Source organism: Mirounga leonina, unplaced genomic scaffold, assembly GCF_011800145.1.
Source record: "Mirounga leonina isolate KUSES-001 unplaced genomic scaffold, KU_Mleo_1.0 Mir_201, whole genome shotgun sequence".
Lineage (NCBI taxonomy): Eukaryota > Metazoa > Chordata > Mammalia > Carnivora > Phocidae > Mirounga > Mirounga leonina.
The window spans coordinates 15,625,158-15,643,838 of record NW_023270504.1 but is presented as its reverse complement, the minus strand read 5'-3'; the positions used below and the strand labels follow the sequence as shown (position 1 = coordinate 15,643,838).

Below are 18,681 nucleotides of genomic sequence, written 5' to 3'. Positions count from 1 at the left end.
TCAAGGTTATATATTTAGCAACCAGCATTTACTTTCTCTTTCCCTGTGATGTATGGATCTCTATATGAACTAAAACAACTAATCTTTTTTATATGAAAAGCTGTATAAGGTAATCTCTCTGTGATAATTACCCTCCTTAGCAAAGAATACGAAGAGAGGCAGAATTTTTCATCATCAGACCAAATACAGACTATACTTACAGGCAAGGAATTTAGCTTCTCAAGGCCTAAGTTATAAGTAAAATAAGTAGTATGAGTAATAAGTATTTTTCAAAATTAAAATTTTCAGAATTAAATTCATGCATTTCGACTAAATTGTGAACTTCCACAAATTCATAAATTCAGCACTATAACATATTAACTATACAAAATATCACTCAAAAGAAATAAATAAAAGAAAGGTCGGGGCGCCTGGGTGGCTCAGTCGTTAAGCGTCTGCCTTTGGCTCAGGTCATGATCCCAGGGTTCTGGGATCGAGCCCCGCATCAGGCTCCCTGCTCGGCGGGAAGCCTGCCTCTCCCTCTCCCACTTCCCCTGCTTGTGTTCCCTCTCTCTCTGTGTCTCTCTCTGTTAAATAAATAAAATCTTTAAAAAAAAAAAGAAAGGTCAACTGAGACCTATGGAACGGTAGTTTAATAAAATTATTAAGCAGAGTTTATTTGGCAAGGTAAACTGCATAGCAATGCATCAGTAGTTATAGTGAGTGTTATTCTATGTAAAAAAGAACAAGGTTTAGTGTGAAGCAGGGTGTACAAGATTCAAACAACCAAAAAGGCAAAGTATGTATTTGAAAACACAGCTGTGGCTTATGTTCGGTCATTTCATATCTCGAAGAGTATTATTTAAAAAAAATGCATACAAAGGGTACATTTAATTATCACGTGACTATTTGGAACTCTCTGATATAATAAGTCCCCTAGGATTATATGTCTGCTAAACAGATTTCCGTCTCTTTCCAAATACATTATTGATCAATTTAGCCATTGATTTCGATCCACTGGGTCTTCTCTTTTCTTTGAGTTTGAAGTTTGTCAGGATGTCCTTGATAATTCTGGTAAACATCATTTGTACCTCCAGAGACTGGTCTGCTGCAGACAATTCACAGAACTGGCACTGGTTATCCAGAGCCAGCTTCTGTCCTTCTTCCCAGCCGACCTCTCGGACATGACACAGATCTCGCTTGTTACCAACCAAAAGCACGGCAGATCCCACAGCTCTGAAATACAGAACACAATTCTGGCAAGATTATTTTAACCTTTTTTTTTTTCTCATTAAGTAGGTTTATATCAAAAGGAATTACAGACCAAAAGAAAAAAAAAATAGTGTGTGTGTGTTCCTTATCGTCATATGTATGTGTATGACACATATCCCCATTTACTTACAAAATTACGTTAGATAGAACGTAGTGTGTGACCCAAAAGCAGCAAGACTCTTAAAGCATAGGATCTGCATTGATATAAACCTATTCTTGAATTATGACTGTTTACTAATAAGGCATGACTGTTACTTTTCAACTTCACTTTCAACTTTCCTATATGTAAAACAATGGCAAAACAGCACTCATTATGCAGAATTCTCATAGAGATCAAATTAAATGATGGATATAAAAATACCTAGCAGAGTGACAGCCAACAAAAGATGCTTACCAAGTATTATTTTTCATTTCCTTATCAGTTGAAAGAGGAAGACTAATGTCTCTTTACTGAAGAGTTACTGTAATTGAACAATTTAGATATAATTTTCCCAGGGAAAATATTACTCAATACGCGCTGCTGTTTGTTCTTTGTTAATATCCATTATACTATACTCTAGAGAAAAATGTTATGATCTTATGACCTTGTATGATTTTTCTATTTATTTAAGAAATATGGGTTTTTTTTGTTAAGATAATGTCTTCAGCAAATATCAATATATCAATATATTCTCCTTGGTTGTAGTGACACATTTCTAAAACAGAATTTGAAGGATATAGTAAGACAACTAGTCCTCAAATGCTATGGAACTCTGCCAAGTTATCTACTTTAGGGGGAAAAAATGGATAAATGCAGGCTGCAACTCTGAAGAGATACCGTCTTTATATTCTGCTCAAAGTTGGTTTCATTCACATGATGGTGTGAGTGGTGAGGGGGAAAGCACTGTATGTGTTGGGCTTTTGAGGGTATTTCTATCTTTTTCTGTACAGTTCAGAAAATTATTGTAAAGAATTAATGGGGAAGGGTAAGTGAAATATTTTGAAGACTCACAAATATCAGATGCAATTTTATAAAACAGTAACATATTTTGCTATTCTAGTCTATCTACAGATTGAGAACTGGAAATATTCGAAAAATTATTTAGTGCATTAAGAAAATTGCCTGAAAAACATCAAGTATAGGTGTTTTTATGTTTTTGAGTGTTCTTAAGTGATTCTTTTGATTTGGAGGAATAGCAAAAGAAGTTTATTACTATCCTTTACCTAAGTTATGCTGCCTAAATATGAGGCATTTAATGCTTAAAACAATGGAGTTCAAATAAAACTCTAATATTAGAGGAAATCAGAGCTGTGAGGTACCTTAGAAGAATCACATCCTTTTCTCCTACCATGTTTCTATCAGTTTTATAATCAGAATAATTAGGTCTAGAGATTAAAGTGGTTTACCTAAGGTCAATCAGATCTAAACAAGAATGTATGCCAATTGACTCCAGGGAAATACCCTTTATCAATTATTATCTATGGTTTCTTGATAGTGGGCATTTAAAATAGATATAAAAAACACATATACGAATTTTCAGTACTAATACTGTGTTTCTTGATTCCCAGATTAGAATGTTATTTCAGACTCTAAGGGCAGATCTGATCCAGAGCACAAAGGAACGTTTATATCAGCATGTTGAACAAACATAAATATTTTAAATGCAAAAGGCTAAAACAAAAAATAAGGAAAGCTAAATGGGAAATTCGTATGGTTAAACTTATATCTACTAATACAAGAATGGTTTAAGGCACAGTTCTGTCTTCCTTCATAGTTACTCGTGTCAAAACAACTAACAATGGGAAATCATTGACCAGCTCTTTATTTTAGGAGGTGAAACAGAGAAAAATGTATTCTCATACTTAGAATTTGTAATGGTTTGACTATTCAGTCTATTTTGCTTTGATAGATTGAACAACCCAATCACTAGGAATTGGATGCCAAATGTAATGAATTTGGATTTATTTAGTATCCTTAACATTTTTGTGGGAATGAAAAGGTTGGAAAGTGAACTGTCTTGTGTACAGAGGACTATGATTTTGCAAGTGAGTGTCATGTTAACAATAGAATCTGTCTTGTAAAATAGCCATTTACTCAGAGCAAGTAACTGTTTATGTCAGCCAGGATATAAAGTATTCTCATCTTATTCCTTTTACTACATGTGCAACTCCTGTGGAATGGAAGGTGAATTGTTCAGGGCTGTTAAATTTTGTAATTGGAAGGCTGTATTAAACTCTTCCTAATGATGCTTATAGCTGTATGATGATTTACTCAAAAGAAAGGAGAGAGGAATGAAGAATATCTTACCTTTTACAGTGACTAGTTTGTGGCTCCCGAATTCTGTAGATCAGTGCTTTTGCAAAAGCAAATGAGGACCTGTCACTGATGTCATACACAATAACAAACCCATCTGCCCAGTGCAGCTCACTTGTGAGGGAAAATTTTGCTTTCTGCGGCTGAAAATAAATCAAGCACATTGAGACTGGTGGGATAGTCCACCTGCATTTTACACTTTAGACAATTAATTAATGGAAAACCATTTCACCTAAAAGAGACTTTAATAAGCCAAAGACTGATATTTTCTAAAATGTAGTTTCTTTGGTTCTCTCTTCCTTATCACTCTTTCTTTAATTAAAAGTGATTAAATGTTTAAAATAAAGAGGAAGTGTAATAAAGTTTTATTATCTATCTCATTTGCAACTTTTCTCTAAGAAAATATCTTTACTTTTTTGAAAGTTGGATAAGCTCTAATAATTGCCCTTTGAATTAATATTCACATATTTGTTTTGAAAAAAGAAAATGTTTTCTATCAATATTAGTAAATGGATTATTTATTGATTTTTGGTACTAGATTTAAATCAGAAAAAAAAAACACTGATAAGGTTTAGCTAAAAACATTTAAGGGATATTTTACATAGCTAAATGAATCTGTCTCCTGGAGCTGTTCTGAAATCTTGAACAGCTGACCATTCCTTCTCTTATTTAGATAATCCTATTTTAACTTTTTTGTCTTTGACTAGACAAAGGAGTTTGTACTAAAAATCTACCTTGCTTATGGTTTATTGGCAGTGGTTAGTTACAAATACAACTTAGTGAAAATATAAACTGAATTGATAAGCCATTAAACTATTAACTTCCTTTTTTTTTAAGATTTTATTTATTTATTTGAGAGAGAGAAGAGAGCATAAGCAGGGGCTGCTGCAGAGGGAGAGGGAGAAGCAGACTCCCCGCCGAGCAGCGAGCCCGACGCCCAGGACCCTGGGATCATGACCTGAGCTGAAGGCAGATGCTTAACTGACTGAACCACCCAGGCGCCCCTAAAATATTAATTTCTAATAGCTATACTGTGACCTCCTAGAAATATAAATGCAACCTAATATTGCTATTTTAAAGAAATTTTACTATAATTTCTGTCATAATTTTAAAGAGAAGCTAGATAATGGAATTTATAATATTAAAAATAATCTCTTAAAACTTTAATTAAAATTGAGAATAAATTTCAGTTTTAAGACTGGCAACTTTATTTTCACTTGCTCTTATCCAATCTTCTTCAAATCATGATTGAAAAAATAAAATAAAAGCATATTTTGTTTTACTTACTTGAGAACAGGGGTCGTATATTTCTAGATTCAGTTGCTTCCCTTCCAAATACAAATGCTTGCTATAGATAGATTCTGCAAAATATGCATATATTCGTTGCAGTATGGAAATACTCCAGAATAAAAAAAAATAAACTCATATTTGGATCACAGTCTTGCAAATTCAACTGGTTATCTTCTAGTAGAATAGTACAGTGGCTTTTTTTAAATGTTAGTGGTCAAATACATATATTTGTTATATTTGCTCATATATATATATATGTATGCTCATATATATAGATATATATTTCTTACAAATAAACTTCACCACCATACCTATTCAACTATATGCTATTGTGCTTATATACTTATCTTCCATCCTATAACTATGGATGAGTTATCTGTGTTTCTATGTAAGGCCAATCCATTCACTAGGAACTAGTTACCATTTAATCTGATCTACTGAAAGACATGACCCCACCAATTCTACCTCTCTCTTCTGAATCATAAATTGTTCCTCTTTACTATATCATTACTAACAGCTGAATTTCTAACAACAATCCTTTAGAACCCCCAACCTCTTCAACTATTGCCCCATTTCTCTGTTGGCTTTTTTAGTAAATATCTAACTCCCCATGTCCAATTTCTCTCCCCCGTGTTCTTTGAATTATTCCAATCAGGCTTTAGCTCCAATTACTTAACTAAAACTGTTCTTATCAAAATTATGGTTTTAGATTCAATGGCTAATTCTATATCTTGATCTTACTTGCCCTAGTAGCATTAATATAGTCGACCACTCCTACCTCCTTAAAATGTTTCCTTCATGTGGCTTTGAAGGCAACATACTCCCCTGTTTTTTTTCTTTATTTCTTGTTGCTCTTTATTAATCTTTTTTATTTGTCCCATCATGTCTTCTCACTCTCCAAACATGGGTCCAGTTTATGGATCTCTCCTCTCTATATACTCCCTTGCTAAGCTCATTCAGAGTTTTATAGAACAATTATTGCTAATGAACCCAATTTATATCTGTAGCCTAGAACTCTTCCTTGAACTTCAGATGCAAACAACTCCTGCTATTGCATATCTCCCTTTAGACACCGAATAGACATTTAAACCTGAACACACTTAAAACTGAATCCCAGATCTCACTAAAAAGACTGTTTTTCAGTTTTCCATTTCACTAAATGACATACCCATATCTCCTGCTGATCAGGTTAAAACCTTTAAGTCATCCTTGATCCTGTCTGTCTCTTACCTTCCATATTTATACTATTAAAAATTCCTTTTTACTGTATTTTTAAAGTATATTTTGAATTTGTCTGTTTCTCATCATCTCCATTGTTAATACATCATTATTTTCTGTTTAGATTATTACAAAACCTCCTAATTTATCTCTCTGCTTTACCCCTTTCCTAAATCCCTTCTTATGCCTACTCTATTCTCAACACAGAAACAAAAGTGAACCTTGTACCCAAATCATATCACTTGTCTATCAAATCTCTCCAATGGCTCCCATCTCACTTGGATAAACCAAAGCCTTTAAAATGCCTAAGAATGGCCCTCATTGTCTAGTCCCACATGACTTCTCTGGCTATTCTCCCTCAAATTCTTTGCACTCGAGCTATACCATCCTCCATACCGTTCCTCAACATTTTCAGAAAGTTCCTGCCTGAGAATTTTGGTAATTGTTCTTCTTGCCTGGAATGTAATCCTCCAGATATATTCACGGCTCAGTTTTCACCACCTTTATGCCTCTGTTCAAATGTCACCTTCTCAGCAACGTCTACCCTAACTACCCAATTTTAAATGGTCACATACCATATTAGTGCCATTCCACCAGGCTGTTTTTTCTTCATAGCATTTATCAAAATGTGGCATAACTTATACTTAATTTTTTAAATTGACCCTTACTTCCTGAATATAAATCTTATGGGGGCTTGGATAATTGTCTTTTTTGTTCACTGCTATAGCTTCCCTACCTAGAAGAGTATCTGGGACATGGTAGGTGCTCAATAAATATTAGTTAAATGAATAAAGGACTACTTTTCTGTAACTTTTCCTCCACGGTTTAATAAAAGACCTACTTCTCTCCAAAATGCACACTGACAAAAAAAAATCACGTCCCATTCTGGCAATGTAACCCATAGTTAAAAAGATGTAGCAAACATTTAGGGAACTAACTTCAGGGGGTTAAGAATGAATTTTAAAATCCTTTTAGGTTACATTTAATGAAATTTGCAGTTTCATTAAGCCTTAAAAGATGTTTTCAGACAATTCCTTCTAACTTCACAGGCTTACTTCTGACTGTGAACCATAAAAGTTCCTTCTAGACATTTAAAAATATCTACTCAAAACTCAAAAACTGCCAGCAGGGGTCACTAACTCTTAACTTTGTAGAATTTTATTATTTTCCCTTTCTGGTCTTCATTTACAAGATGGAGTCATTTTTTGCTAGTTTGTCCTCATGCACGGACGACCTTTTGCTCATTTGGTTGTTTTTTCAAAATGTCTCTAAGTCTTATTTTTTTTAATGGAAATGTACCAGCCAGAAATGTGTACACTTCATTTGTTTATATAATTATATCTTATAAAAGATTAAGGAGATTTTGTTGTTGTTGTTACTGCTGTTATTTTGGGGTATGGTTTTATTTATGTTATGTTTTGCTTTGTTTTGTCATTCTGGAACATTTTTTCATGCCTGACTCCTATTTTGTGTTATATTGACATTTCTGACTGAGGTTTTTGACGTGAGAAATGAAACAATAGGGAATTTCTCTTTCCATGTATTTCTGCTTTCTTTAATCAATTTCCAAACACCTTCCCTAAAATGTTCACAATGTCATATGGACTGAAATAGTATATTAGATACATGTAGAAAGCGATACAATACTTTAAAGGTACTTTTAAAATTGTCTAATAATTTTAGACATTATCTAAATGCCTAACAATGTCTAACAATTTTAGCCTCCTGAATGGAGGCTAAAAAATATTTTTTGGTGGGGGTAATTGTTTCTTATGGAAAACACATTTGCAATGATAACTTCTATTACTCTAGGAATTATGGAACAAAAAAATCAAAATCATTCCCCTTTATCCCAATTCTCATACATTTTTTTATAAATCTGTTGTACTTGTTTAAAACACAAAAAGCAAAAACACTTTTCCCTCATGCCTTAAGTCAGGTGAGATATTAGTACCATTATATTGATTAATTGCTGAGCCAAAAATATACTCAAAACTCTGGCAAAATTCCTCACTTTTTATTAATGTCCCACTGTGGTATTTCCCATATGTTATACTAATTCTGATCAAAATAAAAAATAGAACAGAGTTAGTAAAATGATTCTAAGATTATATTAAGGTGCTCTGGCACCTATTTAAGAATTTCTCTGAAACTTAGATAAGCAACCTAGATAATTATGATATGATCTTTAATCAAGGCATAATTTTCCTGTTATTTTCACACTGTTTTACAATTAAAATAAGCTTTATTTTGTAGTTCTAGTGCTTTTGTAATTAATTTGTCCTTATCTTTCAACAGATGTTTATTTAATTTCAGAACTGTTTTATAGTTTACGAAATTATTCATACTCACATGCTTTGCAATATTGGGGGGAGAATCTCAGTTTTAATATTCTTCTAATTCTAGCTTGAAACAAACAGACTTTCTAATCCATCTCACTTAACATCAAGTTGGGTGAATTTTATCATAAAAGAACATTCAATTCAAGTACGTATTTTGGCATTTCCAACCAAAATCTGAATAAATAAGTTGCTTAAAAGTGCAACAATGGAAAATTCTATCAAAATGCTTCAGTGAGCTTAATTGTGATTTAATTAAAATGCTGACATTTTAAAGGTGAAAAAAGTCTCAAGTGGTGACTTACCAAAGTTAGAGGCATATTCTCCAATGAATCGTTTGGTAAGAAACCTTACTGTAAGGGCTGCAAAACAAACATGCTGGATTTAGGGTCTTTTCTGTGTTAGAACACAGACAACTTAGCTATGTACATAAGGTTTTATCTTTCAGCTCAAAAATTACCAAGCATTAATGCAGACCTTAAAGCTTTATTAAATTCTAGTCTAAATAATAGTCAGCAAGATTTTCACTGTACAACTATAAAGATTAAAAGACTAGAAAGAAAGTGATCTGCCTATTCAAATCACTAGGTAATTAATTCATGAATGCAAACAGGTAAGACAGCTTACTTTATGTAACAGAAACAGAGTTCTCATTAAGTTTGAGATTCAAGAACTATAACATCTCTTTATATTCTTTATTGGATTAAATCTGTCTCCAAGATGCCGCGTGCTAATAGGAACAAGGACAAGATCAAGCATTGACAGGATTGGGACTTCAACATCCAGGAAACCACAAAAAGGACTCCTAGTGTCAGTTTATCTTGTTGTAGCTCCTGGGTTTGGCCAGGTGTACGGTTCAGGACTTCCACTGGTGGCATCCTGACCATCATAATGGAACCGAAAACAAAATCCGGTAAAATAAAACAAAACCATGGCTTCCAAAGTTAGGGCAGCTGTAGTTCAGTCCCCAAGCATCTATGAAACCATGCCCATCCTAAGTTTTTTCACCTCAATAATGTTGCATTTAAAAAATAATCCAAGCCAATAGACAACAGTAAGTGCTGGGTGGCTCAGTTTGTTAAGCACCTGACTTCAGCACAGGTCATGATCTTAGGGTCCTGGGATTAAGCCCTGCCCTGGGCTCCACACTCAGCAGAGAGTCTACTTCTCCCATTCCCTCTCCATCTGCTCCTTCCCCTGCTCATGCTCTCCCCCTCTCTCTCTCTCTCAAGAAAATAAAAATAAATAAAAATCTTTAAAAAAAAAATCCACAGGTCTCCATGAACTTTTCTCCACCCTTAGTCTCAGAGCGGAAGAATAATTCCAAGACTATTGTTTGGCTACTAGTGGATGTGAGGGCAGATGTGTTGGAGTGAGAAGTAGGTGGGACAATGATGGAGGGATTTACCATGATTCCTATGAATTTTAAACAAAGTATAAATTAACACTTCAGTTATCTTTCTCAAACCATCTATAAATGCTATAAATATACAGTTAATTGCACTATTTACTAAAAAAATGAAAACTGCTAATGAAAAATAATATACATAATTATATAGGTATATCTATCTGTTAGGTCAATATATTCCTCTCTGAACCATTTCACAGGAAACAACACCACTCACCAGATTTGCCTGTTCCTTCACCACCCAAGACAGCAAGCTTCACATCATTCATCTTGTCTTTCTGCTCCTGTCTTCTGGAGCTATACTGACTTGAGTCCAGCATGTGCTTTTTAAAATACTTTTTATTAATCCTGCTATCATTTCTCTAAGGCCAACTCCGCCCCATACTCCTACCATCCAATAATAACTTTAAAAATGTTTTCCTGGAGTCTTTTTAAACATACTACATTAAAAAAAACAACAACACTGCAGTTACTATTTAGACATAAAGTCTTCTTAAGTTAAATAGCTAAGAATTTCACAGAAATTCTGCAGAAGAATTTCTTAACTAAGCTAAGAAAGCTTAGCTCCCAATCCTCTGTTTTTATGTACATAGAATCTACCCTCCTCTGGGACCTAGAAAAATGATTTCATTAGGAAAGTTTTTAGATGATGTGTATACATTCCTGTAAATCTACTTAGATTGGATCAGTTTTGGTATTTTTTAAAGATTTTATTTATTTATTTGAGAGATCGAGACAGAGATAGCGAGAGAGAACAGGAGCAGGGAGGAGAGGGAGAAGCAAGCTCCCCGCGGAGCAGGGAGCCCAATGCGGGGCTCTATCTCAGGACCCTGGGATCAGGTGCCCCTCGGGTTTGATTTTTTCTGTTAATACCTGAGCCTACATTTTCTTGGACTTCTTTTGTGAAAGGCAGGGGAATAAGTTAACTCAGTCGTGAAAAGAAATGAGAGAAGGAAGAAGATGGCTACCTCAGATGTATTAGTTTAGGGTTGACAGCAGGGCACATAAATACCCAGCACATGTTTTTGAGTCACGTGAGGCTCTCAATGAGATATATGGACACAAAGGGTTTTACAATGTCTTTCTTAATAAAAAATCTCTCCCTCTCTCTCTCTCTTTTACATTTTATGCCAATAGACATCAGTAGGTTTCTGAGAAAAAAATAAACCAAACATCTTCATGTTGCTTAAAAAGCAATAAACAGAAACCTACCACGTTTCCTTCTATAGTACTTTATAATTAGGAAAAAAAGAAATTCAAAAAAGGAATAAAATTTGGAAGGGATATTGTGATATAATTCACTCCTGCTATGACATAAAGAGGTAAACTTAATATGCAAAATGATGAGTCTTTCAAACTTTTAACCATTTTTCCCTACTACAAATCCCTACATTACTTTCTTCCTTTTTTCTTTCCCCAACTGTGTATGTATAAATTGGAGGGTTGAGAAAAGAGTACAACAACAAATACAAGAATTCAACCTTGTCTACTAAATTTTGAGGCCCAGGTAAAGGAGTTCCATTTCTAAGCTGGGTTGATCACGGGTATAACATGCTTCTTAAAAATGCATTTATTAGGGCGCCTGGGTGGCTCAGTCATTAAGCATCTGCCTTCGGCTCAGGTCATGATCCCAGAGTCCTGGGATCAAGTCCCGCATGGGGCTCCCTGCTCAGCGAGAAGCCTGCTTCTCCCTCTCCCACTCCCCCTGCTTGTGTTCCCTCTCTCGCTGTGTCTCTCTCTGTCAAATAAATAAATAAAATCTTTTAAAAAATGCATCTATTAGGGCACCTGGGACGGTCAGTTGGTTAAGCATCTGTCTTCGACTCAAGTCATGATCTCAGGGTCCTGGGGTGGAGCCCCATGTCAGACTCCCTGCTCTGCCGGGGGCCTGGTTCTCCCTCTCCCTCTACCTGCAGCTCCCCTGCTTGTACTCTCTCTCTCTGTCAAATAAATAAATAAAAATATTTTTAAAAATAATAAAATAATAAAAATGCATTTATTTAACAAACATTGAGTAACTGCCACTTTTTATTAAAGCTATGTTGGGCTTACAAGGTCAAGAATTAAATAAAGAATTTTTCTGCCTTAATGAATCTACAGTCTACTAAGATGTAAATTGAAACGATTATAATTACAATACACATGATCATGGCTAAAATAGGGCTCTAACCAAAGGCTGGGGAAAACAGAGCAGTGGATGGAAAAGTCTTCAAAAAGTAGGTAAAGCTTGAAACATAAGCAGGACACAACAGAGGAAAGAAAGAGTGATTGGGGATTAGGGAGATGTATCTGTTCCAAAAGAAGAAATAGACTCTGTAAAGGAAAAAAAAAAAAAGGCAAGAGAAAGTATGGCAATTTGTGAGATCAACAAAGTAATAGCTAAAACAAATTTTTCCTTTCATTACAAATTCTTTAAAAAAATTAAAAATAAGCTATGTTCTCTCTTTAATCCATGCACCTATATTAAAAGTAACAAGTAATTATTTTTTTATTAAGGAAGTTTACAGGGCACCGGCTCAGTCGGTTAAGCATTTGCCTTTGGCTCAGGTCGTGATCCCAGGGTCCTGGGATCGAGTCTCACTTTGGACTCTCTGCTCAGCAGGTAGTCTGCTTCTCCCTCTCTCTCTCCCCCTTTCCCCTGCTCTTGCATGGTCTCTCTCTCAAATAAATAAATAAAATCTTTTTTAAAAAAAGGAAGTTTACCAGCTGATTTATTATACTATGGAACTGAATGTTTTCCCCTCTATTTGGAGAAATTCTATTATCTTCTTAAGAAAGTTATTTATTTCTGTTCGGAACTGTTATTTAAAGAGCCAAGTGTCATAAGCTAGTAGAATTTATTTGAAGAATGACAAGTTGATTGAACAATGGGAAATTTGGTAGAATTTTCCAATGCATTACCAAGATAAAGGAGGAAAAACTGTATGAATAACATGTTCCCAAAAGCATTTCATGAACAGCCACTTAAACAAACAGGGGTGCCTGGGTGGCTCAGTCAGTTAAGCATCTGAGTCTTTTTTTTTTTTTTAAGACTTATTTATTTATTCTGAGAGAGAGAGCATGTGAGTGGGGCAGAGAGGAGCAAAGGGAGAGGGACAGAATCTCAAGCAGACTCCCCACTGAGCACGGAGCCCACGTGGGGCTCAACATGGGGCTCGATCCCACAACCCTGGGATTGTGACCTGGAATGACCTGGAATCATGACCTGAGCTGAAATCAAGAGTCAGCCACTTAACAGACTGTGCCAGCCAGGAGCCCCAGGTGTGGGCCTCTTGATTTTGGCTCAGGTCATGAACTCAGGGTTGAGGGATAGAACCCTGTGGCAGTTACTACTCCGCGTGGAGTCTGCTTGTCCTTCTCCCTCTCCTCCTCCACCATTGCCCCCCACTCCCATGTGCTCTCTCTCTCAAATAAATGAATAAATAAAATCTTAAAAAAAAATAAACAAGCAAACAGATATAGGGGATTTCTTAACTTGATTAAGTTTATATATTTTTTTAAATCTAAATATCAGGAAAGAGGGCACATATTGAATGGAGTACTGGGTGTTATATGTAAACAATGAATCATGGAACACTACATCCAAAACTAATGATGCAATGTATGGTATTAACATAACATAATAAAATTAAATTAAAAAAACTAAATATCAGAAGAATAAATACCTATAGAATTATTACTCTTAATATTCCTCTAAAAAAGTATTTTGTTAATTTTAGCATATAATTGGTAGTCCTATTCAATACAATGAGTGGAAGAAATACACATATGAAAAAGGGGAGACAAATGTTTATGATCTACAATGGTATTTTTCCTTAACTATATTATCTACATTATTAGCACACATAAGACCATTCAGTAAAATGGCCAGGTAAAAGATAAACATAAAAACAGTAATTCCAAATGATAAAAATAATGTTCATCACAGTGTATAACAGGTAATTTTTAAAATGTTTTCCAGGTATACTGCATTTAATCCTCTGAGAAACTTCAGGTAGGTACATTATTAACTTCTAATATAATAGAAACTCAGTCCTTTTCACAAAGGAAAAAAAGAAATAAAAAGAATAAAACTGAGAAAGAATGTATAATATTTATATGATGAATTCTCTGTTTACTGAGGTTTATAAAACAATATTTGAATACATGGACAAACATAAATACAAAGACCCAATGTTGTAATTATTACCAAATTAATCTAAAAGTAAAATGCAATGACAATAATAATAACCAACAAAGATGGTTCAATTGAATGTAGAAAGCTTATTTGGGAAAAGAAAATATGCAAGAATAATCGAGAAATTTTTAGGTAAAAGAGTGACAAAATACCTCTCATGAACCAAATAATACTAAAAAATAATTAAATACTATTTTATTAGAATGGGATTGATATACTAATTAATAGAATAGATTTTTGAGTAGAGAAACTGAGTGAACAGAAGTTTATTTTATTATGAGTATAATTATTTTTGATACATGTTATCTTTTAATTGTGCTGATGCTATTAGAAAAAAACCATAGAATAATAAGTTATGTGTGTACCTCATACAATGCAGAAAAATAAGTTATGAATATTAAAAATCTTAAACTAAGAAAAGTTTACATAGTCTTTGACATATATATGATAATCTTTCAAATAAGTGTAGGGAGAGAAAAGTCTTCTTCAGAAAAAAATCCAAAGACATAAAGAAAAATAAAAACAAAAAGATCCCCATCTAATGACTTCATAATTGATGTTTAAGTGTCAGTTATGTTAGCCCCATGGGATTATTGACCAAGGTGTGTGAATTTGTAGATTTATTAATAGCAAAATAAGTATCTAGATATAAATGGATTCTTTTAATCAGAATTGAGGTATTTTTTTTTCACCTCAAATTATACACCATGTTACTGAAGGAAATAAAGTTCTAGCAGAAAACAAATGTTTTAAAAATGGAATTACTTCTGGATACTTTTATGTGATAATATGGAAATTTTTCATGAAAGAGTAGCTTTTTTTTTTTAAGAAGAAAATGGTATTCTTCTAATCTCACAAAGCACGTTTTCAAACAGCTAACAGATTTAAACTACATCGAGAGTGTTCAGGTGTTTCCACATTATGTTGGGGTTAGGTAAGCAATCTGGGGGAAAATTTACGAAAAAAAAAGAACATTTGATTGCTAAGCTCTCTCTCCTGTTCCAAAAGCACTTTATGCCATGTATCATGACATAAATAGGACAGATAGCATTCTCAACCAAAGATTAGAAGCAATTTCTCTGCAATCACAAATCCTCCAAATCTCTTGCAAAGAAATTATTCAGACCAGGACATTTGCCTAACCAAATAATGAAGCTATTGCAACTGTTACAAAACCTCTATTAATATTAATAGTGGCTAGCATACACAAACTTCTATTCAATATTTTTTTGGCTATAATATATCTTAGAACTAATAATTGCTTAGTTCATCAATTTATATTCTAGCAGTTTGCTCATTACATTTGCCCACATACATTTCTTTTTGGTATGTGTGATTCCTTTTTGATGGATTGGCTATTTATCTGAACACGTATATGAAACAGAATGCTATGTAACAAAACTACTCCCACACTGTTTGGTCTGGGAAGACTATTTTTAGAGTCTACGCCTATTTATGGTTATAGTTCTTGGCTTATAGCCTCTCCAGTGTCTTTGCTTAAAATTTAACAAATCAATCTGAATACTGAACACCAACCTAGTCTACAAACTGCAACTAATGCGGGTTTATCTCTTCTTTTTCATTTCCTCCCCTTTGTGCCCCAGCCCCCTTCCTCTTGGTGTGAATGTGTCTCTCACTTGCTTGCTTGCTTGCTTCCTTTATTTTGGGCTGCTTTTAGGAGCTTTCAGATGCTTTTCTTTATCAGCAGTGTTCTAAAACTTCACAACGTTATTTTCTGGTGCATGTCATTGTTTTCATTCATTGTACTGTCACTCATTTGGCCCTCTCAATCTAGAGATCCCTACTTCTCAGTTATAGGAATTGTTCTTGTATTATCCTTTAACAATTTATTCAACTCTATCTTACATGTTCTTCCTGGTTGAAACATTAATCAGATTTTGAAATTACAAGATTGATTTGTAAAGAATGACATCTTCTCCCCTATTGACCTGTTCTATATCTTTAACTTCTCCTTTATAGCTTATTTCATAGATTATACCTTGAGTCTATATAATATAAAAATATATACACACACACACAAAATTTTTAAGAGTGCTTTCTTCTTTGCTACTACTGTATTGAAATACCATAAACATTAATTTCAATTTAAAGAAAAAGATAAAGGTTGATACATTCTGCAGTAGAACTTGAATATATAATCCCTATCATAATTAACTTCACCTTTATGAACCAGTATTGTTCTAAGTTACACTGTAATACATAATAAATACATGATTTTTACTACATGATATGTGTGTATGAATTTCAATTAAACAAGGTAAAGAGGATTATATTGTTCCCAAACAATTTAAAAACTCAGTTGACATCATTAATAGAATTGACTTATGATAGTTACGCCTTTATAATTCTAATCACTTTTAGAACAAGTTTTGGAAGATAATCTTTCATTTCAGTATCATATTCTAAAGAAAAATTTTATTCAATATGTAATGTTAGTAATTGACTAAATTACATGGGCCTGGTTTTTTTTTTAAAGAAAAATAATGAATACCTCACCAATTTGCAAAGGATTTCAAAGCATGTGTGAGATTAAATAATTGAATGCCTCTGCTAATTTTTCTCAGCATGTATACTTATAATTGCAATTATCTTTTCAAGGTAAATGATTCAGTATTTATTTTACTCTTTTTTTTTTAAAGATTTTATTTATTTATTTGAGAGAGAGAATGAGATAGAGAGAGAGAGCATGAGAGGGGGGAGGGTCAGAGGGAGAAGCAGACTCCCCACTGAGCAGGGAGCCCAGTGTGGGGCTCAATCCCAGGACTCCAGGATCATGACCTGAGCCAAAGGCAGTTGCTTAACCAACTGAGCCACCCAGGCGCCCTATTTTACTCTTTTAAATTATCCTTGAGGTATTTATTGTTTCATAAGGTTTTAGTTTCCTGCAACGTTTATAATAGTTGAAACATGATAGCTAATAGTAATTACAACTCAGCTATTTGCCCTCTTTCTCTTCTCTAAGAATGTCTGTCAGTCTTCCTGTGGACGCTGGTAATTTTCTTTGAAGTCACTTTAGTTTTTGTCAGAAGTTTGCAAGTTGACAAAAATTTTAGTTAGCTCTTAGCTCTTTACTAATCTCTTGAAGTTGGTCAGTAGAACAAAAGTGACTATGGTCTTCAAAAAGAGTCCTCCTCTATAATGCAGCAGCTCTAACAGGACGTTTGAGGGAGCAATGCCTGGTTTACTTCACTGAGTGCACATTCTGCAGAAATAGGAGTTTAGAAGGCTGAGCAATACAGATGTGAGAAGGATACGTTACTCATACTTTCTCAACTCCTTTCACTACCCTTTAGAAATAAATATTCCAAAGTTAAATTTTCAGAATTCAAGCTGAATCTTACAATTAAATGGAATTGAATGAATAAAAAGTATGATTCCTCTGAAAGACTGTTATAAATAGACCTCAAAATATGTAATGGTTCAAACAGAAGAAAAGTATATTTCCTGCTCACATAAAATACTAAATATGTGTTCCTGATCAGTGAAACAGCTCTCGTCCAACATCTTCAATGCCTGGTTTCCAAACATCCTGCCCTGGGGCAGTGGAAAGGGAAGGAACATGACAAATCCTGTGTGGGAGGTTTTGGGAGGCTAGCCTGGAATAGGTGCGCTTCACTTCTGTCCACATAAACCTGAATCATAAATGAAATATCATCTCTTTGGCTCCTCTTGGGTCTCAAAAGTGCTAGCCTTTGGACTGGAAATTATGCCATCAGTTCTGGTTCTTAGGCCTTCAGGCTTGGACAGGAACTACATTGATTCTCCTGGATCTCGAACTCACTGACTATAGATCTTAGGACTTCTCAGCCTCCATAGTCATATAAACCAGTTTCTTATAATGTCTATATTATTTGTACATTATTTGTATATATATGCACATTTCTTTATATATAATATTATATATTATTTTTATATAACTTATGTATTATCTTTATATATAATATATTATATATTCACATAATGTATAATTATATATATTTATATACATATACATAATGTATAAATTATGTGTATATATATATACATATTTCTAGATAGATGATAGATAGATAGATAGATAGATATCAGGTCCTATTAGTTCTATTTCTGTGAAGAACCCTAATGCAATTTCCAAGAATTAATTTTATTTTCTCTAATAGCATATTTCAAAATGTAATTTGTTCAGGGTTACGCAAAGAGTAAACGGTGAAGCAGCTTGGCTTAAAGCCTGCAGTCTTTCCACTATAACACACCACCGTCCACCACAAATCTCTCCTTTCCCTGCTCATTTGCTCTTATGTGAAACAGACTTTTCCCTTTACTTTTTTTTTTTTTTTGCAAGATTTTGATACCTATGCTCTAGCCTCAATGATGTTATTCCAACAGGTTTATGATACATGTTTATGTTTGACTTTTTTTTCATACCTCATCTCTTTGGTTATTTTTTCAAAAGTTGAGCCCATTAGAGAACTATCCTTTTATATTCATAAACATAAAGTCATGGTTAATTTTTAAGATATCCTTCTATTTTCTTTCTCATTTGACTTCTCGGTTTGGTGGTGGTTTTGGTAGTGGTGGTGGTAGTCAGCCAGGGTATCTCTCAGTTCTTGGATGACCCCATACTTCCTTGTTACTTGGCTTTGTCCATATGCCCTTGCAGATAGATAGATAGATAGATAGATAGATAGATAGATAGATAGATAGA

The 18,681-nt window shown here is 34.0% G+C and overlaps 1 protein-coding gene across 2 annotated transcripts; it reads right to left on the bottom strand.

Moving 5' to 3' along the window:
- Positions 1-614: 614 nt before the first annotated feature.
- On the bottom strand, positions 615-10,344 carry RERGL (RERG like). Of its 2 annotated transcripts, XM_035028134.1 has the most exons (5): positions 10,017-10,344; positions 8,697-8,753; positions 4,832-4,905; positions 3,539-3,687; positions 615-1,215 (listed from the first exon to the last, which is right to left on the bottom strand). In XM_035028134.1, the coding sequence occupies exons 1-5, from the start codon at positions 10,117-10,119 to the stop codon at positions 933-935; spliced, it is 666 nt and encodes a 221-aa protein (XP_034884025.1). In that variant the 5' UTR covers positions 10,120-10,344; the 3' UTR covers positions 615-932. The 2 variants fall into 2 exon arrangements, with proteins under 2 accessions (XP_034884025.1, XP_034884026.1); XM_035028135.1 differs by lacking the exon at positions 8,697-8,753.
- Positions 10,345-18,681: the final 8,337 nt, after the last annotated feature.

Excerpts from the sequence above, each read along its gene's own strand:
- RERGL (XM_035028134.1), bottom strand. The coding sequence starts at position 10,119 with ATGCTGGACTCAAGTCAGTATAGCTCCAGAAGACAGGAGCAGAAAGAC. Across the intron at positions 8,754-10,016 it reads TGAAGGAACAGGCAAATCTG|CCCTTACAGTAAGGTTTCTT; the intron begins GTGAGTGGTGTT and ends TTTGTTTTGCAG. Across the intron at positions 1,216-3,538 it reads CAAACTAGTCACTGTAAAAG|AGCTGTGGGATCTGCCGTGC; the intron begins GTAAGATATTCT and ends TCTGTATTTCAG.